Source organism: Catharus ustulatus, chromosome 7, assembly GCF_009819885.2.
Source record: "Catharus ustulatus isolate bCatUst1 chromosome 7, bCatUst1.pri.v2, whole genome shotgun sequence".
Classification (NCBI taxonomy): domain Eukaryota; kingdom Metazoa; phylum Chordata; class Aves; order Passeriformes; family Turdidae; genus Catharus; species Catharus ustulatus.
Window position 1 is genome coordinate 32,786,466 of NC_046227.1, and position 27,331 is coordinate 32,813,796.

Sequence of the window (27,331 nt, forward strand, 5' to 3'; positions counted from 1 at the left end):
TAACTAAAGAGTGTTTCCAACTGCACATGAGGAGTGTTAGTGCCAAGGTGCTTGGCAAATGCAGTCTCATTAATAACATTCAATTAAATTAGATGAGCAAACTGCCATTTCTAAACAGGTTTAAATCAACTCAGAAGTATCCATAAAAATAGTGAAAGGAGTGATACAGAAGTGAGGGTTGACTGACAACACAGAGAATTTAAAGACAGCCCTGATAGCTTTGTCCTAACCCTTGACTCACATCTCCAGCACCTATTGAAGATCCTGTCCTTATTTTACAGCCATTTCTACCTGAGTCAGTGTCAGAGGTTTCCATTAAGTATCTACTAAATCATTATAGTTATAATTTATCTGTAAAGCAAAATAATTGATTGCTACAAGTTTGACAGGCAACAGAAAAGCTCTCATGAAGAATGCATGAATCTGGAATCTCCTCCAGTCCCACATAATATATTGCTTCTAAAAAAGAAGGAGGAAACAAAAATTTAGTCAAAACATTTTAAAACATAGTGGAAAAGCTTTATTTGGTTTTCAGAAACAATAAACTTTCTGGAATCTTTAAGAATGCAGTATAGTTTGAAGAACAATAGATTAATGCAGAAAGGACAAGGTGAGGGCCTCTCTCTGATATTCAGGCAACAACCAAGTTTTAACTCAACTACAGCTCAAACTTCCGAAGTTTTTTTTTTTCTTAGAGCAATGGCATTTGGAAAACAAGAGTAGTTAAAACTACAAGAGAATTTAATATTACAGATTTAACAGTGAAACCAAGTCTTCCTTCATTTGCTGTAGGTGTTGGTAACTGATCATGACCTGCCCAAGGCACTTCTTGATGTGTTTTTGGTGCAGTATTTGTATGTGAAAATCCAGAAGACAATATGAAGTGTCATTCATTGTATTAGAAATTACCTCATCAGTTTTGTCAAAATTTTGATATTATTTTGTCACAGATGAAACACTCTGTTAAATTGGTCATACTGCAGCCTCAGGCATAGAGAGTGAAATTATTTAGACTCTCAAAACCATCAAAGACCTTGTACAGTTTTGGAGCTTTGGTCACTGCTAGTTCACTTCTAGAGGAATTCAGACACCTGTATGAATTCTAAAAACTAAAGCTTGATTCTGGAAGTGCTACATCTTGGCAATTTTCGAAAGACATTTTCTTGAAAGCTGTATTACAACCCACATACAACCCATTTATATTTATACAGCCCTATAAATATCCATTTTGTATTACAGCAGCCCTGGATATTTGCACTCACAGCCATCAGAAGCAGATCAGTGTAACTGCATTACAGCACACACAGCTGCCACCTCACCTCTTCCATCACATATTCCCTGTGTGGAGCTCTAATAGACACAATTCCTCATTTTGATGACAAATTCTCACAACTCATAAGGAAACCAGAAAAGGAAATCAATCACTGTAAGCGCCTGATATTCTTTTCCTTAATCAAAAATTTGTTGCTTTGCCTAAGTCAATGGCTTTGAGCAGGTAGCTGTGAAAAGTACCGAGATTCAGGGGCGTCCATCTCCCCAAAACTATCAATTTTCAAGATGCTATTAGTAAGTTAATACTTTCCCCCTCATTTTATCATAAAATTAATTTCCTAAGGAGAGTAAGTCCAATGGTCCAATTCATTTGCATTTAGCAGATGCAGCAGAGCAGCCTCCAAATTCCTGGATTTAGCCCTAATTCTATTTTATAGTTTGCACTTCTTTGTTATAATTCCCTACAGGTAGGGGTAAGACTAATGTTCTGTAATGTTGCCAACATTGAATTAGAGATTAATCTCACTCAGATTTCTATGGAGATCTTCTACATAATGAAGCAATTTTACCTTTAGCATGGTCTTGCCACATTAAATACCTTTTCCATGAAGTGACCCCTTTCAGATAAAGAGGATGCTCCTCCAGGTAAGCAGCAGTCAGAATGATGTAAGATTGAAGGTTTAGATTCTCAGCCACTTGTTTGGTAACATTATATAGACAAGAAATCAGTAATAGTAATGAAAATTACAAATATATGATGAGTAATGAGCTCTGCCATAAACTACCTCAAAAGTGATCTGAGAAAAGCTACACAAGGGTGACTGGAAATGGAGTTTTTCTCATATCAAGTGACTGCTATGAAATATCCAATGCAAGAATTTTCCCTTAATTATCATTCCATTCTCTTTCTGACAGATCTTTACAGCAACACAGTACCAGCAAGGGTTTGCAATGAAGCCCTTGGTAATTAATCCTCTCAAGCCAATCTGCTCTCATGCAGTAGAGGTGGCACAACAGAATTAAGGATTCAGAAAAAATTAGTGATGCATATGAATACAATCTGCAGAAATGTGTTAACTTTCTCCAGGCAGCTCACAGGCAGTTGTTTCAGGGCAGTGGGAAGGGGAAAGAGTCTCATGCACTTGGTAGTTTGTCTGTTACAGCCTGAAAATTATTTTACCATCATGCTTCAAGTTCATTATAATAATGCCTGAAACATGATGACACCAAGTGGAATAAAACAAGTTTGTCAGGAGCAGTCTAATTACTTCCCAATTTTGTTAACATATGATCCAATTAAAATGCAATATTAAAAACCTAACTTTCTTGTCAAATACTGCACTATTCTCCCACCTATTTCAGTCATTGCAGTATTCCAGATTTGTTGACCTTATTTGATTATATGGATTGTTTGAGTTTTGGTGTTTTTTTTTTTTTTTGACTTTTACCAAAGTAAAGAGGCTCACAGAACAACAGAAGAGCCCAGGATGGAAGGAACCTCAAATGTCACCTGGTCCAACCTTTCATGGGAAAGGGGAGCCTAGATGAGATTCTCTAACACCCAGCTGCATCTTGAAAAATTCCCACAATGAGGACTGCCACATCCCTGGGGAGTTGTTCCAGTGATTGATTGTTCTCACTGTAAAAACTTCCTTTCTGGCATCAAGATTATTCATGGAAAACATTTTGATCATTTCAGCTGAGCTACACGGGTAAACATGACAAAAAGAACTGGGAAAGAAAATCATTGTATAAACCACTAGAATTTGTATTCATATTCTTGAGATAGAAACTCTAGTCTCACTTTTGTAAAGCTGCCATCCAAACAAACTTCAATTCCTCATCCAATTCTCTGGCAGCCACAATGCTGTAAATAAAAGACAATACTTCTAATTTCTACATATATTCTGGTTATCCTAAAAGAGCTGGTTTACTCTACTTTAATCCTGCATTTCCTTGATTGTTAAGAACCTTACCACATTATATTTTCACAAGAGAAATGAGATTTCCACCATGGATGAATAGTGGAACAGTTTCCCAGAGAGGCTGTGGAGCCTTTCCATCCTTGGGAATTTTGGAGACCTGACTGGATGAAGTTTTGAGTGACTCATTCTGATCTCACAGCTCACTCTGCTCTGAGCAAGAGCCTGTGCCAGACACCTCCTGAGGTCCCTTCTGACCTGCATTATTCTGTGATCTTGTTAATTTTTATTCACAAAATCTTTAACTCTGCAGGTTCTGTCAAGATCTTTCAGTACTAATGACTTCTAATAGACCACAGAAAAGGAAAAGTTAAAATCTCTGCAGGCTGTTTTCACCACTGAAGTGGTGAAAAATATTACTTTGCAAGGAGCTGTAACTTCAAATTAAAATGAGCTGCAGGCCAGTAAGAGCAATATGAGCTCTAAACCCAGGAGTAATGTGAGCTTCTTCAGCAAAGCTGAGAAAATCAGTTTTATGACAGATACAGAATTTAATCTCTGAGTAAACCCACCAATAAAACCTCTAGAGTGAAAATAAGAAAAAAATTATGAAGGTAATTATTTTAATAAAAACTGTAAAAGTGCTAAATCCTGTTTCCCTATGATTAGAAGGGATTATAGTATTAGTGGCTGACAGAGTGAATATCACATATGGATTCATTCAGGGGGAGTCACATGGGATAACATGGAAGGCAATTGTCCAGGAGGTTTTTGCTGTCAGAAGTTAGAAAAACATTTTTGAGCATGAAGTATTCATTCACTTTCTAATGCTGTATCTATAGTTTTTTTCTCAATTAGCTTCTCTAATCTAATCACATGAGAGGAACTCTTTACTCTCTCTTTTCCTTGCTGGTACTCATTTTCATTCTTCCTTCCCAAAACCAAACACAAATTCCATTCTGTGATTGATCCTTCATTAATAACTTGGAACTTGCAAAAACCTGCACCACATTTCTTCTAGATGAGAAGCTGAAACACAGCTAGGGCCTGTTTTCATTTAACCCTGGTACTGTGACAGCTCTCATAGCCTATTTACAGTAGCCAAGTGTAAAATGCCAGCCCAGGATTTCTCAACTGCAGTCAAAACTGAATGTTGTAATCCAAAGGACAAGAATTTGGGAGGAAAAGGTTCAAATCTGATCCCCAAAAAATTATTTTCTGGCAGCAAACCAGTGGGATCTCCCTGATGGAGATGATAAGAAGCACAGTAGAGAAAATCTGCTGTCACACAAGTGAGGAAGAGGAAGAATTGAGCAAGGACCACTCCTGCCATGAAAGAAGGGTGTGTAAAGGAGCAGAGGGGATCCCCAAGAAGCTGTGCTGGGGATGTCTGTCAGCACAGCAACACACCCCTGCACACAGCCCAGACACAGCAGGGCCAGGTGACAGCAGTAGCTCTATTTTGGGGACTGTACCTCTGTGGCAGGAAGGGCCTGTCCAGCACACAGCACACAGCACACAGCTCTGATGCTCTTTTCTTTAAACAGAGGCATCCAAACTACAATGCAGCTGCTCACCAACGTTTGTTTCTGTTCCCAACATTGCTGAGATCACTGTAGTCACATTTTTCATGAGGGTGACATCCAGAACTCTGACAACTGTAACATCTGCCTCTTAAACTCATTAAAGACTTTCTCTAAAAAGAACTAGCCACTGTGACATATTATGGTAATACACAGGCAAAAGATGCAATATCAGCCTCAGTCCTGAGATTCCTGCTTATTTGTCATGCTCTACTGCAACTCTAAAGCTTCCTTGTGTGCAATTAGCCAGTTATATTAGCTACTGGTGTAGCTTATCTATTATCAGATGGAGCTCCTGAAGAGGTTTTGGACAGCAAACTGTACAGAATCCCAGCTGTTCAGAGTATTTACACCTGCCTGGTGCTGGGTGAGGAGGGAATGGAGTCAATTTAAGATACATTTTAAAAGGAACAAAGTGGGCTTGCTGTTCATCACACATGTTCCATAATCCACCCCCAAGTGCCAGGATCCAGATCAGCATCATTACAGCTACTCCTTTTTTCTCATTATAAAAAAACATAAGCCCAAACTAGGTTACACAATAAAGAGAATACAAGCAATAGTCCAAATCACCACTGAAAATCAATTTTTCAATTATTGTGTTAGGAAAGTGTGCTGTGATATCACGTGGTCTAACTTCTTAAAGGACATGGAGGGGAAATGCTGTTTATGTCTGAGACTCAGATCAGCTCTGCTAGGGAACCATTTCATGCTGAAAGTGTTACAGGCCTTCTAAAACTTTTATTATCCCTTAGGATTTCAACCAGTTGCTGCAGAACAGGGTATTTACATACTTTAACATCATGCAGCTGAAGTGGGGCAACAGTTCCATAAATAATTTGATATTCCAGGTATGGAATATGTGCCAGAAAAAAGTAACAGACATTTCTACAACTGGGGGGAGTTTGAAAACTCTCATGACCTGTTTTGTAATTCCTAGGTCTGCAGAGACTCTGCAGCTGCCTTGGAGTACACCTGCCTTACAACTCCCCTCCTGGCTCCAGCCCTGCTCCTCCACTTGCAGCAGATGATCAGAGACTCTGCCATTCCCCTGAACATGGAAATTAAAGCCTCTTGAGAACTTCTATAATGTTCATTTTGATGGTGATCATCAAATTCCAGCTCAGGAAGCATCATATCCCTGATTTTACATACACAGGCCTATGTGTAAATACCAAGCAATACATACAAATCCTGCTCAACCAACTACCAGTCAAGTAAAAGGAAAGGCTTCCATAGGTTTTGGATCTAGCTCCAGTAAAATCATTGCCAAGTCTACAGATGCCACAGTTTTTGAAACAGATTTTAGAATATATAAATATATACATTTCCTATTTCATATTTAATATAACTTGTATGTGCAATGATTTTTTTGGGTGTGCATACACAACCATAGGCATACATGCATTTCTTTCTGGGTAAAAGCAAAGTTCATTATTTACTTTTGTCTGAATATGGAATAATGGATTTATGGATAAATTATGATGTTTATTAACTCAGCCTGAAGGAGTGCCTCTGAAACTTGTATCTAGCACTGTACCTGCATGTAGAATTTTGGCCAAATATTTCAGAATAAAGGATGGTTTAGAAATTTTCAGTGTGGTTAAGAAACTATACTTCTCCTCCTATAAATCAGATATCCAAGCCCAGGTGAGCACTCCTTTGGAAAACTCCTCACTGTGCCTCATTCTGTGGGAGAGACATGAAAATGTGGTGTGAGGCACAACTCCTGCTAGCTGAGAGGCACACATGAGCTGCAGAGGTAGGTTCTGAGCTGTTTGCTGTTTGCAGCTCCATGCATTTGACATTTTTCCAGATCACTTAGGTATTCCATTCACTCATCACAAAAGAGCTTTGCCTCCAGCCACAGAGGTTTGCCCTGAACTGTGGGTAGGTGTAGATTTTGCCATCTGTGCTTCGAGTCTCTTTCGTATGTATGGTATAGATAAAATTATCCACAGTTTTTTCAAAGTGACTGGTATGTTGGGTCTGAACCCAGAGGATTATTTTCATTCAACACTGCCTAAATAGACAGTGCTCATTTAGCTGGGTTAACCAGAACAGCAGAGCCAATCCACACATGAATGTTTAAATACAATAGAAATACTGAAAATGTGAGTGGATTTATTTAATTCTGTGAACCAAGGGAGAATATGCACTGAAACCAGATCAATATGCTTTCTTTTAGAATCAGAGGAAGACAGAAGAGCCAGGCCTAACTTTGTAATATGACAGTCATAAAAGGTGGCTTCTAATTCTTTCAAGCTTTGAGTGCAAAAGTAGGATACGTCACAATCCCCATATGCCTAATTGTAATGCACATATATTCAGTATAACTTCTGCAAGGCTCCCCATCACCAGATACCAGGGTAAATATTCCCAAGTGGTGTCATCTGAACATGAGCAAGAAAGAAAAAAGGGTTACAGCTCCTTTGGAAGGAGAGGCTCTCTCTGTCTTAGGATCTCATCACATTTTCTCATGTGATTCCTCATGTCATTTCTGATGAGGAGCAGTCAAATATCTTTCTTAGAGATTGCTTTTAGCTGAAGCTAAATTAGAAATTCTTGGATTAAGCTCTTACAGTTGTGTTCTGAATGTCAAAAGAGGTGAGAACACCAGTTCTTCCTCCCCATAATTTAGGAACCTGTTAGGAAGCAAATCCCCAGAACAGGCATTCTTCACGTGGCAAATGGGCTCAGCATCCTGAGGGCATCAAATCCACAGCCACAGCTGAGGTGTGGAGATGCAAGTTAAGTTACAGGCACAGAGCAAAGCATTTAGGCAGTGTCTAATTGCAAAATAACTGTTTTCCTCTGGCAAAAAGCTTTCTCAGAAGCAGGTGGAGCTATGAAAGAGATCTGCACCCAAGTCTATCACACAGTAGATTTTAATTCCTGTAATTTTAGTATTACTGCTCATGTTTCAGACAACAGCTCCACCAATAAAGGCTATATCTCTGTTCATTATGCATTATGTCAGGACAACACAGAGTACCACAAGTGTGTTTAAAATAATTAGTCCATGATACCATTTAATTTTCTTATTAGGTAATTAAGGAATGCATAGCTAGAGTCTGAAATACATAATCAAAAACCCAAGCAAGCAAACAATCAAACAAAACCACAACACCAAAACAGTGAAATAAATGTAAGAAATGTGTGTTTTCTGCTCCTGCCATAATCCAGAATTTCATTATGAGTCAGGATTCCCATTTACTCTGGCACTGGGTTAAGAAAGATGTTGACAGACTGATTCCTGAGAAACACAGAATTTAACTTGATACCATCAACAAAATAATATATAGCAAACACCAGCTGCAACTGTCAAGAATCACGGTTTTAAATTTGCTGTACAGAGTTGGGTTTTGCAATAAAAAACCCAGTAGCCAAAAATCCCAGAATCAGTGGATCCCACAGGCATAGGCAGGTACTGAGTCCTGTACTGCATTGCAGAAAAGCAAGATCTTTCCAACCAACTGCACTGAATAAGCTCTGGTTTTTAAAGCTTTGCCACAAGGCTGTGAACATGTAGTTTGTTATTCTGTTTTTCCAAACCTTTCTTTTCTGGTGGTATTTCTCACTTTCTCCTCAGACACTACACTCCAACCTAGTCCTTCATTCCTGAATTTAACAGAAATTAAAAGCTGCCCTTGGCTGTATAACATCAACATCTCATGAGACATTTCTCCAGTCTTCTATTAAGAAATTTCTTCTACAGCTTATTTACTGAGTTTATTTAGGCAGATGAAAAAGTACTGTTGCCAAACCAGTGTCAATAAAGTTCTTCCTTCAACAGATTTATATTTGCTTCAGCAACCCAATAAGCTACCAAGCTGCTAAAGTTTTACTAAAGGGCAGAATATTCAAGGCATTTGCAAACTGGTTATGGAGAGCAGCCAGGGGGACCATTCACATTTCTTTGCACATCCTAAATGCCTCAGGCAACTTCAGTTGTAAATTTTCATCTTTAGTGGAGATTTCAAATTATTTCTCCCATTATTTCAGCACTCTTTTCTTTCTTTAATTCCTTGATCATTGCTTTTTGATGACTTGTTCAGCACCTTTACGTTTCCTGCATGTTAATTTGCAACCCAGCCGATCACACTGAGTACTCATGAACTATGCATGTACTCTGACTCTCTTCCCAGATATCTGTAGTCCTTCCCAACTCTTAACATTGCCTCAAGACCTACAATTGTTCCAAGGACTCTTCTAAAAAGCATCAAATATTCATCCCACTCCCACATACTCTTTCATTAATGAGCCAGCAAGGCAGAGTCAAGCAGTGACTCAGGACCTACAATCTTGCAGCTGTTTAATTCCTGATCTTGGTGAATGTTTTAGCCTCAGCTTTTATTTAATGAAATTGAAATAAATGTAATTTCATGAAATGAAATAAAAGCAGTCTGAGCAGCAGCAGGAAGGGTGTCAGAGCCCTAGAAGTGGCAGTACAGGACTCTGGATCAAAAGGAGTTTTCTCATCAATCCTCCCAGTCAAAGCAAAGGGATTTGAGGTGGCTGAACCCGAAGAATCAACAATGGTTACAGGACTGGTGCCACAACACTGAGCTGTGTGTTGTGGTTCACACCCTGGAGGGAAGGGATGAACACTGAAAAAGTACCTTCTTATCTCACCCCAGAAAACAAGAGAAATCAAATGATCTAATGAAAATGAAATGCATTAAATGGAGTTAAACTCAGCAGGACACATTTGCATGATGGTTTCAGCACTCCAATTCCCCTGAAGTCAAATGGAAGTGCATTGGTTCCTCTTAGCAGAACTTGGCACAGCAGCACTTCTGTGCTCTTAGGAGTGCCAGCCCATCAAATGCTGCAGCTCCAACTGCCATATGGCCACAGCTGAAGTAAGACTACGCATTTCTTTCACATCTTAGCATTTTATTCTCAGTATTTAATTCATAGCACATCATGAGTCAGGCTGCATTCTCTGTGCCTTTTCCTGGGGGTATGTTTTTCAGTCTATCTTTATGTTCTCCCTCAATGACGTCCAAGAGCCAGGACTGAATCTAATGCTGCCTTTCCATGAGAGGCTTTACACCGATTTTAACAGATTTTGGATCAATCTCTTTCTGTCAAGTTTATGAAAGAGGAAGTTTTATAAATTTGCAAAACACAATTAATTGGCAATTCCACTTGGCTTTTGCCAAGGAGCTAAGGGTTTTTTCAGATATGTTAGGATACACAGACAAATGTAAAATTTAAATCAATAAAACACAGATCTGTAAATAAAGAACTAAACTGAAGCTACTCTGGCACACTTTGTTCTGTAAACAGACCCCTGCACTAAGGCAGAATATGGCCAGGCACATAAAAACAGGAATAACACACAGCACAACCTACGAACCTACACAAATTTGCACCACAGAGTCTGGGAGTCTGAGGAAGGAGGCTCACAGAAAATGGGATTGGGACAGAGCGGGTGGAGTTAGAGGCAGATATGATACAAAGATTATTCATTAGCTGAGCAAGTAGCCAGCAGGCATCATTGCAACATTCTCCCAGCATCGAGGAGGAAAAATAATTACATGCAGTGTTTCAAGCTGCAGATTGATTAAACACAACAGGAAATTAGAAATGTGCCTCCCTCAAAAATCTGACACAGTAAGAGTTGCCTTAAGCACCACAACCATCTCACCACCTCTTTGCTGTCAGTACTGGGGTGGTTCTCCTGTCAGCTCTGGAAACAGAAGGATAACCAGGCTGACTATCCAGTAATTCATATTCCCAGCATATGGGAACATTCTTTCACTTGATACTGAACTCATTGTGTAACCCTAGCTGCCTGCAACCAATGGGCATGGCAAGTAATTCACTGACTTAATTCAGCTTTATGTAAAGCAGAGGGATTATATGAAAGCAAATAAAAAATGAGCATAAAAAACAGGAAAATATGTTTACTGTTTTGCCTGTTCACTTTACTGGGTTAGCCATAGGGATATCTTGAGTCTTCTTTTGTATTGGGATTTATTTTCACTTTTAAATACTTTACAAGGTTCACTTGAAAAAGCTCAACAGAAGGAGATTTCAAAAATATGTTAATTGAACTTTGAGAGGAATCTCCATGGACACCCACAAAAGCAAGAAACTAAGAAAATGTCTATTAAGATCTCCAAATCTGTGCAGGAAGACTAATTTTAATCACATTTTTCTGAATTTATTTTTATGAATCAATGCCACATCAGTCTTTTATGGCCTTTTATTCCAAACTGTTCTGTATGGAGCCCTGCCAGAAAGGAACTCATGCAAGCTGTTGCATGAGCCTGAGTTAATGCATGTAAGAATACTGCTTACTTTTTCTAAGTTTTTAGAAAAAGATTGTGGAGTTGTGATTGAGGCCCTCCAGTGTGGCTTTTTACTTTTGGTTTTCTGCAGGGTTTTCTTTTGATATTACCAGTTATGCAATGTTCAGTTTCATCAAGCTGCCCTTAATTAAAGGGAAATCATTTGAGGTGTTTCAGCACACAACCTACCTTATCCCCCTTTATTGTAAAATTGCAGTCCATGCCAGGGGACAGTTGAGCTATTTTCCAGCCACATGAGATGCTGCCACCAATGGTAGCACAGAGAAAAACCAAAACCAGGCAAATGTACTGCAATTCTCCATCTAGATGTCCAAAATTTGAGTAGGAATTTTAAATCTTTTCTATGCACTAGTTGGAAAAGTTCTTGCGTCAATCTCCACCTGATCTTCTCAGCTACCATGTGAATCACCCAGAGAAATGCTGCACAATGATGCAGAACACAATTCCCACTGTGACCAATACTGCACTGCATATGTAAAGACTTTTTTTTTCTCCATAGGATATATACAGCTAGCATTAAATATGAAAAAAAAATATTTGCAAAGTAAGCATAAGGAAGACATGCATGATTGCTATATTCTTACTTTTAAAAAAGTTAAAGTGATTCATATTCAAACTAATACAAACATCAATTTCAAAAAACATACTCTAGCAAGAAAAACTCAGTAAGACCCAAAATAAAGAATTACAAATCTATTACAGATTGCAAATACAGTTCATTTGATACAGGTGCTGCAAGGGAAAACAAATTGCAAAGGCCTAACCATTGCTATGCTGGCTGAAAAGAAACTGGAAATCACAATCCCAGGGAGTATTGCCTAAGGACAGGCTGCGTGTTCAGGAGCAAGCAGTGAGCTGGCAGAAGGAAAGAATACTTGCTGATGTGACAAAATATTTTTGTCAAAGCTCTGGAATCTGGAGCCTCCCAGCTTGACAACAAAAGCTGTGCAGGCCCCTCCCAGAGGCAGAAGGAATTGTACTCACATGTACTCCCTGTGTGCAGAGTGCACAGCGGCCGCGTTGCTGTAACGCCACAAAACTATCGCTGACGACAGAACATCCAGGGTGGCATCAAACTGAAAGAGATACAGACTCAATTGTTTTGTGAGCTATTAAATGGGCCCTGCACTAAGAGCAATGCATTTACCATCCTGCTGCACAGGCACAAAGCAGCTTCAAATAAATCACTTTAATGCAAGCAGGATTTACATTTATTGAATTGATCTTCGCATTCTCGCCATGTGTTATTGCACAGTGATACACTTCAGAGCTCAGAAAGTCAATCAAGGGATTTTAAAAATTTGAATTTTTAATCTATCACCTGTGAAGAAGTTAAGAACAAAACAAACATCACAGTCTGCCGCTGTAACACTCCAACAGTTAAAATACTAACATGATTCTAATGCAAAGACTGAAAAGAAATGTGTAGAAAAATGCCTTTCAAGCATTCTTTTTCCCTGCAGTCACTAATTCCCTGCAATAGCTTTTGTTTCCAACCAAGAAAATACGAACTTTTTCTCCAAAATCCCACCCAGATTTCATGCTGCATGAATTTATTATTCTGTATCATCAGCAAATTGCCATGTTTGTAGTCCCAATTAACGCAGATACAGTGTCAGGAACACTGAAAGCCAGGCTTCTCCCACTGTAAGAACTTTCACTGTCATGTCAAACTTCCTACAGAGTCAATCTGACCTTCAAAATTGAAAGCTAAAGATAAATTATTTGATATGAGTCATTGCTTGTCGTTAGGAATTTTTTGCTCTGCCACTAATCCAGAAAGTCATGGCAAGGACTGGAAAGGAAAGCTGTCACTCCAAAGTCAATAGCAGTCTTACCATCAGCTTCAATGGGAAAAGTGCAGAAGGGAATTTCAGAATTTGGTTTGAGATCAACAGCAAAACTGATTTTTAATGGAGAGATTTTGTATAAGATTTTGTATCTGGTGAGTAATTATCTACCAACATAACCATGTACCAACAATGAGATATAAGCATGGACATTGACTCCAGGATAGGATTTAATGGGCAGAAACTGAAAAAGTATAATTGAGTATCTTTGCCACCCTCTCCAATGCTTGACTTCAACAATATTTTTTCTTTTACATTATTGACTTTGCACACCTTTCCATTAATTTACATAAGAAAAAATGCAGCATTTTATGTTCAGAAAAAGCCTTTAGAAAAGAAAAAGGAGTAGATGGTATTTCAATTGTATCTCTACTTACAGCAAATCCAAAGGATGATGCACTGTATCTCATTACGGAGACAGCTGAAGGAAAGAAAATATTATTTAGAATCACTTTAAACTTTGCATTCCCTTTTTTTTTCTGTTGTTCAAAAGCCTACAAAACCAGTTTTAACACATGGATTTATTTTCATCCAATTCCCACTAGAACAACCTGACCCAACACTTCAAAAATGTCTACAAAAAGACCTTGTGCCATGGGAAATGGTTAGAACACTCCAGAGATTTCTTCCTAAACTCTTATGGGGAAGAACAAGCAGCATTCAGAAAGTCTGCTCATGAAACAAGCTGTGTTTTAGATGCAGATTTGAGCAAAACCATTTTGAAACCACAATATCAAACTCTCAGAAAACTGAACACATCTCAAAGTGGTCCTTGCTGCAGCCAGGAGTTTCAGGCCAGCTGAACTGGATGACAGAAAACTACACAGGCCCACTGAGATTTCTTGAGTGCCATCTTTTTGGCAAAAAGCCCAAGGGTAACACACAGCCCCAAGAAATGCTTCAGGTCCCATCATTTCAGTGCCTTCCAATGGAAAAGTATCAGTAGAAAAAGTTTCGACCAGCACTGGTTTTGACCACATAGTACCTTCTAAAAAATAACCAAGACTGAAAATGGGCTAATAACTAGGAAAAAAACCACATTTTTTCATATTTTTTTCCTCACATCCTAATTTCATCACCTCAGTTTCCAATTCTAGGAAGGCCTGTGCCAGAACAAATCCTTCAACAGCCCAGAGGAATACCAGGGAAGAAGAAGTCAGCAGTGGAAGAGGAGTCTCCTGGAGATGAGAGTTTATCAAATTCAGCTCTCAGACTCACAGCAACCCCAGCCAAGCTCTCAGCACTGAGCAACTCCACCTTCTTGCTGTGTTTTGTGAAGGACCATCTGAACCTCTGCCCCCTGAATAAACTCACAGAACTCCAGCTCCAGGATTGAGGGCTTGAAATAAAGCCCAAAAGGATTGATGTGACTACTCTTATATGAACAGATATCAGCTAACTTAAAAAGAACACATTTTTGTAGGAAAAACACTTAAATAAACCAAAAAAAACAGACTCATCAATGGCTTTGTCAGTCTAAGGCTGACAAACAGAGTATCTAATTCTCAGTGTTCATTACAGGAACTTGGCAGAACAGAGACTATGATTTGACTGTTCTTTTCAGTAACAGCAAGCTGAAGTTCTGTGGCACTTGCCATGATAAACAGAAATTAAATTCTTGGGGGAAAAAAAAACCCTTTTGTTATGGATCTAAGTCCTAGGTGTGGTCACAAGCACACCAGATGTCACAAATGTTTGGGCTTTATCATTGCATTTGGCAAAACACAAAGAAAATTCATCAAGGCTCCTCTCCAGACTCCAATTTTCTCAAAGTTGAAGACTATTGAAACAGTGCAGGTTTACATCTCCCTCTCATTTTAACCATGATTTCCCACTCTTCATTCCCTAGATAAAAAAAGAAGCTATATTTCTTGGTCAGACTTGCCAGTAACCTGCAAATTTCAACACTTCACTGCATAATAATAGATTGCCTATCAAATGTTCATTGTCTGCCTCCTTAGAGACACACAGTTTCAAAATCTGCAGAAGCTGCAAAAAACATTATGGGGATTCACAGGTACATACAAACTTGCAATGTTCCTGTCATTGCTGCTTCCATATGATACAGTTCAAAGCAACACTTTTACTCCCTCTTCTATTTCTAGCTTACCCCTCTAGTGGAATTAACTCCTCAGTTTTTACTGAATTGCCAGTTTCTTTCCCAAATCAGATCCAGACTTTAAACAAACTAATTTTATGGTTCCTTTAAAAATGAATATGCAATTTCTCCGGTGATGAACTGCATGCAGATAGCCACACCTTAGGGATGCTAGAGGGGACATATTTGGTATATTTAAAGCACAGGGAATTCAGCATGAGAACTATTTTTATTTTATGTATTCTATCACAGCAGTAACACACAATCTGTTTGTCCTGAGCTATCTAAAACAGCAATGAAAAACAAGTATTAACTAACAGTGTCACAACTCAGCTCAAACCTTTTTGCTGATTAGTGAATATGACATCCTACAACACTAACTTTTGGTGGTAGCAGGCCATAATAAAGGTAATAAAGACCTTTTAAGCACTGGAAAGATGTGTTTCTGTATTACTTACTTACACACTGTTTTACTAATGGAATAAACAACACATTTCCTTTTCTTTCAGAGTCAAACAACAATATTAAAGCACTTTCAGCCCTGCCTTAAGCACATTAATACTTCTAGCTGGCAAGTACAGCCATAAAGCTCCCCAGTAAGTCATCCCAGCTCAAACAGGATGTTTGCCCAGGAATCCAGGCTCTGTGGCAGTGAAAGCAGCTCTAATATTGGATTACAGGGTATCAGCCAATACAGGCTGCAACAGACCAACCACATCCACTGAAAACAACTGGTTCCCTCTCCAGACACTGAAGCTGAAAGGACTCTTGGGGAAGTATTTCTTAGCAGCCAAGCAACTGAGAGCCCTGAAAAAAGGAATAATTGTGGTCCTGATGCCTCCAGTATCACTGCTGGGCGATGTAGGGCACTGCAGGGATGGACCACGGAGCTTTTGCTGATCCCTCACCTTCCCTCTTCTCAAAGTGCATTTTCAGCTACTCCCAGATGGGAATAAAAAGCCCCCAGAGATTGCTAATCTCCATACTGAGCCAGAACAATGCAGGAAACAATGAGGAAAGAACAGAGCAGGCAGCTTAAAACCACTGTGAGGCCACATTTAGCAGCTACACTGCCATGACAGTGGGAGCCTGCTTTTAGCTCTTTTATTGGCTAAACTGGACAACATTTTATTACCTCTACAATAAAACAGATAATCCTAATGCATTTTCCTGACATTTGTAAACAGAACTTGCAAGCAGTCAGAAACTAAAAATAGAGCCAGCACAGTAAGCAACAAATCTTCCGCTGTCTCCACCTGCACAGCAATATCAATTTGTGAGGTCTGCCAGCCTGTAGGTCAGGTTTTGCTGGAATTCCTTCACCCCTTTCAAAGTGATTTCAAATTTTTAAAAAAATAGCCTATTTCCCACACATTCTACCCTCAGCAAAATAAGGGTTTTACTCACTTTTTGTGTCTCAGGAAGAAATCATGTAACTAGGGCCTTTACTCCACCAAATAGTTCCAGTTTAACTCTCCACACATCTAGTCTGCCTCCAGCCTTTGTCAGGTTTAATCCAGCTCCAATTTGTCCTAGGGTGAGGACCCTGAGTTACCCTGGGACTCTCATTTCCTCCCCCATGTTGGGAGAGCTCCCTGGACCCTTTTTGTACAAAGCCAGGAGATAGGAAACAGGGGAGAAAAGTAACTCTGACTCCAGGTCTTTCAAACAAAAATTTTGGGATGAGTTTGACTTCAAATGAGAGATGATACATAAAAACTACTCCTCCACCTGTCATAAAAACCTCCTCTTACCTACTCAGGATGGGAAAAATTTTTAGGCATCTCCTCTAGATGGAACAATCACTCCATCATGTTTGCTTTGAAATTAGTCTTTCTGAAAGACAAGCTTGGATGTCAGAACACAAAATACCAAGACTTCAAAAGCACATGACCTGCACTTGGCAGAAATCAGTCAGGCAATCTGAACTCTGCTGAAAGTGGTGGGTTTATGTCTCTATATATTACCATGCAGATCTTGTAGGTTGTAGGGTCATGAGCAAGAAGAACTGGAAGTTCTGCTGAATCAGAAATGAGACTGAAATACAGTCTGTTGTCATTGCCTAGTGTTGGTAAAACATCTAAAACTAATGTTACAACAAATATTTCAAAATAAATCCATTCCAAAATGAGAAAAACAAATAAGCAGTTATTTTCTAAAAATCCCTCACAACAACTGAAGGCAAAGAACAGACATGTCTGATAATGTTAATACTTGTTAAAAATGCTACTGACCAGATCAACAGGTACACATACCTTCCCTCAGGTGCCTTCTCCATTCCACAAAATTCTAGTGGAGCAAAATTTAAGGATTTTTATGCAAATGCATTAAATTTCTGCAATCAGCAGCTACAAATGGTTGCCACACATTCAGCCAGATACTTTATCTACGTGGGTAGATCCAGAGCTATCCATCAGTGTCATCCTTCTAGATCTATATTTGTATCCCAAAGTCATTGGTAAAAGTGTGCCAGCATTATCTATACAAAATCTTTGGCTCATTTTCTAAGTTTATATTCCATCAACATGGTAAAAGCCCTCATTTCTGCTCAGTACCATTACACTGTTATGTATCTACCAAGTGAAGCCTAAATTTAATGTACATCAAACCTGGATCTTCACCTCATTAGAATTTAAATTTTATCAGTTTAAAGAAGTCCCTAAGAGGGTTCATTTTTCCACCTGCCTGAAAGGTGTCACAGCAATGCTGTGCAGAATGAACTGCACAGGAGATTTCGGTCCTTGGGGAAGTTCAGCTCTGGGAACTGAGTGGATGGGGCTCCAGAGCCAGACATAAAGTCTTCAGCTCTGTCACTGCCTGGGGTATCACTGTCAGGCCAAGAAACCGCAAAAAATCCCCAAGGCTACCCAAAAATATTTGTAGATTCAGTAAGGGATCAATTTTGCTATTGGTAATAGTAAAGCTTTCCAGGAATTATTGTCTTTCCTTGTCTATTATGCAGTTAATTATTTTGCTTTTTTGTTTGGCAGTGGTCAAATCTTTAGCAGCTGCAAAATTCCATAACTTCATTTTCTTCAGTGAACCACAAGAGTTCAATGTATTCCCCATTTATTATTACAGAAGCAGTGAAGTTTCAGGACTTTATGTAAAGGTTTTCCTTTGATTTTAATCTAAACAGTTCTTCCCAGTTTGTTCACATGTTAACAGAACTTTTTTTAAAATCTATTATTATTGTTGTTATTATTAATATTATTATTATCTCTGACTTGGGAATTTCTATATTAAGTAATTCATTTTTCAATGCTTCAATTTTAGAAGTTTTTAAAACGTGTTTTTGCAGTTCTTGAAAAGAAATGCCAGTTCTCCCCTAACTCCTTACATTATTTTTGCTTCCATTTGAAACTGATTATCCATTTGGCCATGGTGCTCAGCAATAGTCACAAAGAACAAAGAACAACAAACCAGTCCAGTCCTAAATCCCCCTCAGGCTGCAGGGTCACTTGTGTTTTATTTGCTTTCACCTTCCCTTTAGCAAGGGAAGAGCAGCCAGGCCTCCCCTGCCATGTCCCACAAAGGGGCCAGACTGGGCAAACTCACAGAACTGCCCAACCCTGAACTGTGAAATAATCCTACTTCAGAAAACAAGGTACAACTTCAAATGTTGAAAACATTCCCCTTGTGGAGAACACAGTGACCCAGCTGCAACACACAGCACACTGAGCACAGCAGTGATATAAAGCCCCTGAATAACACACAAACACTGACAGTAAATCTGTTCCTTATTTCAGGAAAAGAAAAAATAATGCCTGGGATATCTTTTAACAGCTGCTGAAATACTTTCCACCTACACCAAGCTTTCCCTGAGTGAGTAGAGCACTAATAAATGGTCAGCCAGCCATACCAGAGCTGTCAATTTTCTATGGCACTCTTTCCCATTGCTAGAGATGAACACCAGGAACCATTTCCTTAGGGAAAGCTGTTTGTAAACAGGAATCAGGTAATCCCATCAGGCAGAGTTAGCAGCAATTTCCAGGGCTGCTCAGAGCCCGTGCAGGAGCAATATCCCAGCAATATTCCAGCATGTGCAAGTGCTCTGCAAAGCACAGGAGAGAGCAGGATCCCTCCTGTCTGGCATCCCACTGCTTCACACACTCCTGTGCTTCCTCTCTCAGGTGCCAACCTTCTGTTTCCAAACAAGATCATCTCAAAAAAAATAGAACACCAATAAATCAGAGAAAGGAGGACTTGGTCTTTTTGTTTAGTTTTGGCTTTCCAGGAGGCCGGAACTAGAAGAGGGCCCATATGTTACAGCTCCAGTTGAGCTTTATTGGGATACTAAATGCATATGTTGGCATTTCAGAATAGAAATAATGAAACTTTTAGGTCTATAAAAAACCAGCAAGATATGTGGTGCAAACTCTCTACAATAGAATATACAGGTGCATACTTTCATCTGTTGTATTTCAAATGGGGTCACTTGAAATGCCCAAAATAACTCACTGCAATGACATTAAAGCACATTGTGTTTTAATGAAACTATGTATTATTGATGCCCCAACTCCAAATATAACAACTGAAATGGCCTAGAATGTTGCAAATGCTTGTAACTGCACCTTTACCAGGAAGGTTTTTGCAGCTTATGCTACAATCCACAAGTTTTGTCATTTTGAGCCTGCAGTGAGCTTCCAAAACCAAAGGAAGCACTTTGACCCTGAACAGGGATGAGGAAGGAGTGGTACCTTGGTTAAAAAAGCCACAAATTGCCACAAATGTTGGGTGATATCAGACACACTCAACAGCTGTTTCTAAAGCCCTCTGGCCAAGATTTATAACTTGCTGTATCCAGAGCAGGGTTATCTAGATTTAATGACCTGGGAGACTCTCCAAACACAAAATTTCTCCCAATTTTTTTTACTGACTGGAGGCAAGAGAAGCATTGATGTTCTGCTCAGCACAAAATAAAAACTGTTCTTAGGAGTTGAACAGCTTATTTAAAACAAATAGATAATAATCTAGGACACCAAGGTGAAGAACATTATCTGACCTAAAGGGTTTCTGGAAGCTTCACAGAGATTCAACCAACTCATGTTTTATAAATGCGTCCTCAAACCTGTAACAGCTTGGGCATAGATTAAACCTTTTTGCCAGTCATGGGCAATTTTGAATTGTTAATCAAAGAGATGAAACACTGCCATTATTTTCAGGTTCTGGTAAGTTCTTGTCCTGTGTTCACATTAGAAAAATGAAGAGATCCTTTCAAAAAGATAATTAAAGACAGATATTGTACAAAAGCTCAGATGTATTAACATAGAATTTATATGCAAGGATTCAAGCTAACTGCACAACAGCCAACAATAAATGTATGAATATCATTAGCTGTGCTATTGGCTGTGTATTGATGTCTGTAAGAAAAAGAAGTATTGTTAATAACCTTTATTTAGAAGAACAGCACACTTAAAAGAGCATAACCAGTGAGAACTGCATCCCCTGCTCCTGACAGAGTCATTTGTCTCCATTCCTGTAAAGAAGCCTACTGGTTTCATTTTTAAAAGATGCTCAGTTTAAAGTTTGCCAGATTTAGGCTAGAATAAATATATCAGAAATGTCCAAGGGCCAAAGCTCCAGATTCATTTATTTATTTTTGCTATTTTCACGTTACTATTTCAAACTTGATTGTGAGCAAGTTGGGGCATTTTAGAAATCAAGAGCATTAAAACTTTCCTTTCAGTGTGTGTGTGGAGGAAGTTATGGGTTTTGAGGTCATTATAGGCATGTAACTATATTTACAATTACATTTTTTTTAAAAAGTCTTCCTATTTCAGAGGAAAAGGAACAGAACTGGATCAGGGACCACAGGAGATGTTTGCAGATCAGAGATCCAGAATAAGTTTAATAATCCAGAAGAACTGGAGTCTGAAGAGAGAGTGTAACTGTGTGAAAAGGCAGGTAGATCCAGGTGGCTGGCACAGTCCCACACACCTTACTGCCAACCCTGAAACATTTCCTTTCCTAGGATTCTTATCTCTAAAACAGGATGCAAGTATTTCCACAGACCAGTTACACACAGGGAGAATCATTGTACCATTACATAAGGATGGAGTAATTCTGCAAAGAGTGACAGCAGGAACCATCAATATCTTATCTATTCAAATAAACTGGTGCTGTGACCTGTCTTTTATATGGCACGTTGTCAAAGCCTTCATTTTAGAGCTGCAAACTTTACCCATGGAAAACAGTACCCCAATTAGAAACCTTCTGTAGGAGCTTTATGGCATTCCCACAGCTCAACAGTTGTGAGAGACTATTTTTATACTAAAAGTATTTGAACAGACTTCTGAAAACCAAAGCAGATTTCTTCTATAGAGAAATACAGCATGGCTTCAGAAGTGTATGAAGTGCTGAAAAAAACATTCACTTTGAAAATTATTTTGCATGGTCCCTTAACTTGCATTAGTGTAATGTAATTATAATTACTGAAACTGATGTGACTTGTGCACCCCCACTGGTAGGTTTTAAAGCTTGTTTTTGTCCTGCTGAAACCTCTAGAACACAAATGCAGTGGGAGCCATGAATGCAAAGGTGACTATTTTAAGCATCTCTCATTTTAGCTCCCTATGAAAGTTCTGAATTTGGATCAGAGAAAAATGAGTCCATGCAGAACTGTCAGCTGGACACCAAATAATGAATACACTCAAAAAAATTATGAGCTATTAAAAATTATATTCAAACTCAGATATCTGAGAACATAGAGGCAGGTTGAAACTTTTTAAAAAATACATTTCTAGTATAACCACCTATCTGTGTTCCAACTTTTTATGAAGGTAAAAGAAGATATTTGCTCAGAATTTTCCTTGATATTCTTGCCTGGTTCCTGCCTTAACTCACAGGTGGTTGTCTTGCAATGCTGTTTTTGAGGAAAATAAACAGAAATAGAATAAATTCTCTTCACATCTACATTTGGGATTTAGAGACTTAAGACTGCTGCCCTTGTTGGAGCCCATCCACACCTGACCAAAACCAAAACTGGAGATTTAAATTCATTTCTCTGTGCATGGCTCTCCTGAACGTGCCAGGAATGGAACAAGGTGTGTGAGCACAAGACCAGAAGAAATTCACATTCATGACATTTCTTCTCATACAAAATGTTTGTTCTCTGAGCATTTTAATGAACTTAGAAATATGAAAACCAGGGAAGATCCAAACTGAAAAGCATTGGTTGTTGAAAGATAATTAGTTGCCTTCACAGCCCTTTTCATCATCCATATCAATTTCAGAGACAAGACACGTATCAGGGCACCCCTATTTAATTAGAAGGCTGGTGAGCAGCTCCACAGCCAAAAAAAGCTGCCAAGTACAATTAAGCAGGTTGCCAGAATACAGCACAATCTCAGAGATTTTCCTTTTATAAAGGGAGATTAGGAATGCACCATCCCACACAGCTCAGTGTCTTGCTTTAAAACATGGTTTTACATGCATGTCTAACCAGAATTCCAATTTAAAGTTGCTTTTGAAAGTAAAAAAATTTAGATACTTCAGCTGGCTGTGGGAAAGGACATTTGACCAGACTTCTCCAGCCCATTTTATTAGGTAGGAGCCTGAGGACCTGTTTTCAGAAGTTAAGCACACAGTACACCATGCTAAGGACACCTTTACATACTTGTCAGCTATTCCATATCCCATTAAATCCTTTTATTCAATTTTTAGTTTTAACAAGTGAGAGTTCAGTTCCTGTCATTTAACATAGAAACTAGTAAAACTCTCACAGAGGTGTTCCCACACTCTAAATCTGCAGTTTTTAAAATGTAAAGTAATTTGCTGTCCCTTTACTGGTCAGTATGTACAAGAATTTCTTTATGTTGCAGATTTGACAAAGCACCAAAATTCTCACCTGGAAGGATTATATTGGAATAAAGCAACAGATATTTTGGAACTGAAGGTAGATTGGGAAAACTATCACAATTCTAATAAATTTTGCTAATAAACCTACAAAATGCCAAAACTACAATGGTCACTCTGAATAAGCAAGTTTATTCATAATTTAATCTCAGTACTGTCCTATCAATATCTATTTGCATTTACTGTATTGTCAGATAAGCTGTGGCAGTTTATCACTTAGATTGTTACACTAAAAATTCATTTCTGTGATCAGATAACCTGAAATAAAGAGATGACTGAAAATGTAACCTTGTACAATTAGCCCAAATGGTAGATTTTATCACCTATTTCCACATGTTCTATCAGGGGTCATGATCAAAGTAACATTAAACTACCATTTCCATCTCTGATAGGGAAAATTCTGTTATTTGCACAAAGTAGTGAAATAGTCCAGGTAATTCAAGTAAAATGGATTGATTTCAGCTCAGCAACTAAAAGATAGTAGTCTGCCTCTACATCTTGTACAGTTGCTGGAATGCCAGGAAATCTTCAAATTTGAAGTGGATTACTAATGCTCCTTTGATAAAAACCTCCAAGCAATGAAAATTCACCCTTCTTGCACAGATTTAATCAGTCAAGTTCTAAACACAAACAATTCTGTTAAACAAATCAAAAGTCAGAAAGAAAAATAGAAAAAGTAAATCCTCGGTGCTATCTTTCATCTTTCTAAGCTGAAATATAAACAAACCTTCTGTCTGCTGGTTCTCTGTTGAATGTAACTGTAGGGAGGAATTGCAGGCCCTTCAGACAAATCTCTTCCTCAGACAATGTGTTAATCTCAACAATCTATTGCTAAGGGCTGCAATAAAGCACCCTGTCATCAATCCTCCTTCAGAGCTGTAGCAGGGGATGCTCTGACAGCAAGGATGCCACAGACACACAGCACACATAAAATAGCTCTGCACTCAGGCTCAGCCTGCAGCTCAAGAGCAAACCCAAGTATCACATCAGCTGGGAGCCCCAAGTCATTAAGCAAAAATTAAAATGAAATGTGAGCCTTACCAAAAAATTTCCTTTGTTCTGTGTTTTTTTAAACAAGCTCTGATAGTAGCTTTTAAATGCAGTAATGCTAAATAAATAATCTCACAACATTTTAGAACAGTTTTCTTCCAATTGCATGGTTTTGACAACAGGCAGCAATAGAAAATTATATCCAGCCATTCAAAGACTGGGAAGAGTTTCCCTGACAGACCCAAAGCTGTAAAATGAAAAGAAAACCCACTAAGTGATTGACATACCACACTGCTCTGCATCTGCCCAATTTTAGAGTAATTGGCTTGACACATCTTCTGCTAATTCTGATCAAAGTAACAGAAGACTTGAAATCCTCTCTGATGAGATGAGCTTAATTTATTTGGACAGAAAACAGTCCAGATAATACCATAAAAATGTGATGATAAGACACAGAGATATTACAAGGTTCTACATTGCTATATAAAACATGTAATCATGTCAATAAAACTCAAACTACATCAATTATTTTTTTATTTGTTCCATGCACAACAACTCCAAGGAGCAAGCTCTTGAAAAGCCTCACAAACACATTTCCAGGATAAAACCTGTTATGCCAAGTAGCATATACATATGTTTTTAACAAACAAAGAATTTCTGCTGTTGATATTTTTTGCTTTTCTTTCCTGTTATGCAGCCTTCAAAATTAAGATGAAGATATTACATGTCAGTATACAGGGAATGTTAAAGAAGAGTTGTTACGCACTTTACTTGGAGTCCAAATGAGTTTTCAGTAGAAAACACTAAGCACCAACAACACATGGAATCATCTAAAATATCCTGACTTAATTTTTCTGAAATGATAAGCACAGTCTCTTAAAACTCACTTTCAAGATCTCTGCAGTTACCCTTATGAAAATAGATGTAACTTTAAATGGGTTAAAATGTCTTCTACAATCACCAGACAGTAAAAGTTCTAAAAATTTTTGGCAACACTATGTTTTTTAACACATTTTTTCAGATTAATGAAAGCAAAAAACTCAAACACACACACTTTTATCATTCTTAGATCTTCACCTGCTCTCCTTTTAGAGATCAGCCAGTATCTGCTCATTCTCTGGCTTCACATATCAGTAATGATGGGTTTAGGTTGGGTTGGGTTTTTTTATCATTTCTAAATCATGTTGAAAATACTTGTTGGTTTTAAAAAACAGAAACCTAGAATTACTAACACCAGAATGCTGGACTAGTATTTACAAAGGATCCAGTGGTCTGGACTCACAGTCACCAATCCTGACCCTTGAACCTGAGATTATTTTGGTAGAAATGGTGGGTTTTGTGATGTCTGAGACTGTAACACTACTGCAGCACACCAGAGTGACAAAGATGTCTTGCTGACCGTCCCCACTGTGCCAGATTTGGTGTTTTCCTTCCTTGGCAAGGTGAGGCTTTGAACCCCCTTGTCCTGATGCAGCAGTGCAGCCCCTGAATGACACAAACCCCAGTGATTCCAGCCCTGATCCCACTCGGGATTTCCCTCACCTGCTGCCTGAGGAGGGACAAGTTCCTTCTGCAAAGCCTTCCCAGCCAAAACAGGTATTTCATATTCAATGACAGCTCTGTGTCAGCTCAGCCACTGCTCTTGATGGCCTCCCAGCCTCCCCCACAGGTGAGACATCCTTTTAAGTTTACAAGTTATTGCATCCTTTCGAGTTTACAAGTTATTGCTTTGTTTTCCCTGGGTTGCTCTTACTCATCCTTCCAGCTGCCTGGTGGTCAGGGCCATAAAACAATGCTAAGTCTGCTTTGCAGGAGCACAAAAGAAACAGCAACAAGTTCATTCAGCCACTTTAAGAGAAAAATCAAGAATAAAAAATCAGCAGAGTAAAGTGAATGTAAATGATTTGAAGTTATTGCATGCAAGCACACGAGTTAGTTATCTCTGTAATCTTGTTTAGAAGAGTCTAACAAATGTTTTTCCTCTACCCCCAAGCATATTGAATCAGGAAATACTATTGCAACATTCCAAAATGTAGATTATATTATAATGTTACTGGTAGCTTACTTTTGGAAAGCAGAAAGAACAAGTTATTCTTTGTCACCTGTGCAAAGAGAATTGCAGTGAGTTCCAGAGTACTCTGAATTCACCTCACTCTGTATTTCATGGTAACTTGATTGCATACATAGCAGGTAAGAGTCCAGAGTCTCAGACTGTGTAAATTTACACCAAGTTTCTCAGATATGATAGTTTATTTGTACTACTTGATTATCTTTTCTTCATACAATTGTCTGTGTTTGTAACACAGCTGAAATTTAAAATTTCTGATTTTGAATAGAGTGTAGTAGAGAAATCTAAAAATTTCCATGGAAATTATTGAAATTACCTAATCAATGATAGTGCTGGATAAAAGAATACTTACAAGTGAAAACATTATTTTGCAAACATATGTTTGAAATGCTGAAAGATAATATCCTTTCTTCAAATGAGAATTTTTAACTGCTTCTTAAGTATCCTGATTACTTCCTTTTGCATGCTGTCTCTTAAAAAATATGCTGCCACATACTACTTCATTCTGTCAAAAAAAAAAAAAAAAAAAAAAAAAAAAAGGAAAGGAAATTGAAAAGAATCTCCAGAGAGAAAAAAAATTATTTCAGAGCTAGAGAGCTAGAGCTGAGGCTCCTCTGGGGTAGGAAGTAGGAATGACACAGCTGCTTGAGATGGAAGCCATGAGATTAGTCACAGTTCACACATAAAGTCTTGAAAGGGCTTAAGAACAATTCTGAAAGTTCTTGTGCAGCAAGAATTTATCCTTGTACAGGAAAGGAGGTGATCACTTTGAACATACACAGTGCAGACAAGTAGTTCTAATAATGTTTGTAAAATGGATCTGCAGTCTCCCATGTGTCAAAAAGCTCTTATGACACAGAAAGCAATCTTTATAACATGCATATATTCTATGATGTATATGATATAATCTATAGGCTTGTCATTGCAAAGAAAATAATTATTTCTGGCCTCCTTTGCATTTTTTTATAAATATATGACAAAAAACAAAGGGCCATGGTTCAGAATCAGTCACTGGGTAGTCACTACAAGCCCCTTTCTGTGGCATTTAGTACTGCACTGTATTTTAGTTAGCCACAAGACTGTACCAACTGTCCAGGAGGGATCTTGGGGCACAGCTGCCCCAGCTGTGTTATCCAAAATGACCTCTTGGAATGACACTTCACTTTCAACACACATGCCAAACTGAGGTAATCAAAATCCTGACATTGTTTTGATGGATCCCAATCAAAGCAATGAAAATTCAGAGGAGGAAAGGATTAAAAGCCTAAATGATACTCTAAAGATTCCATTTATTTTCTTTTATTCTTTTTTTTTTCCTTCACATGCATGATCTTCCCAGGAATGCATGGCAAATGTATCCCTCTTTTA

The 27,331-nt window shown here is 38.5% G+C and overlaps 1 protein-coding gene across 1 annotated transcript in view; it reads right to left on the reverse strand.

Annotated features, from left to right (window-relative positions):
- Positions 1-27,331, reverse strand: part of TMEM163 (transmembrane protein 163) — an 84,834-nt gene that overhangs the window by 20,063 nt on the left and 37,440 nt on the right. The window contains exons 3-4 of the mRNA XM_033065094.2: positions 13,328-13,371; positions 12,085-12,176 (exon numbers count right to left, since the gene is read on the reverse strand). Coding sequence (XP_032920985.1) covers positions 12,085-12,176; positions 13,328-13,371 — 136 coding nt within the window. The remainder of the gene's footprint in view (positions 1-12,084; positions 12,177-13,327; positions 13,372-27,331) is intronic.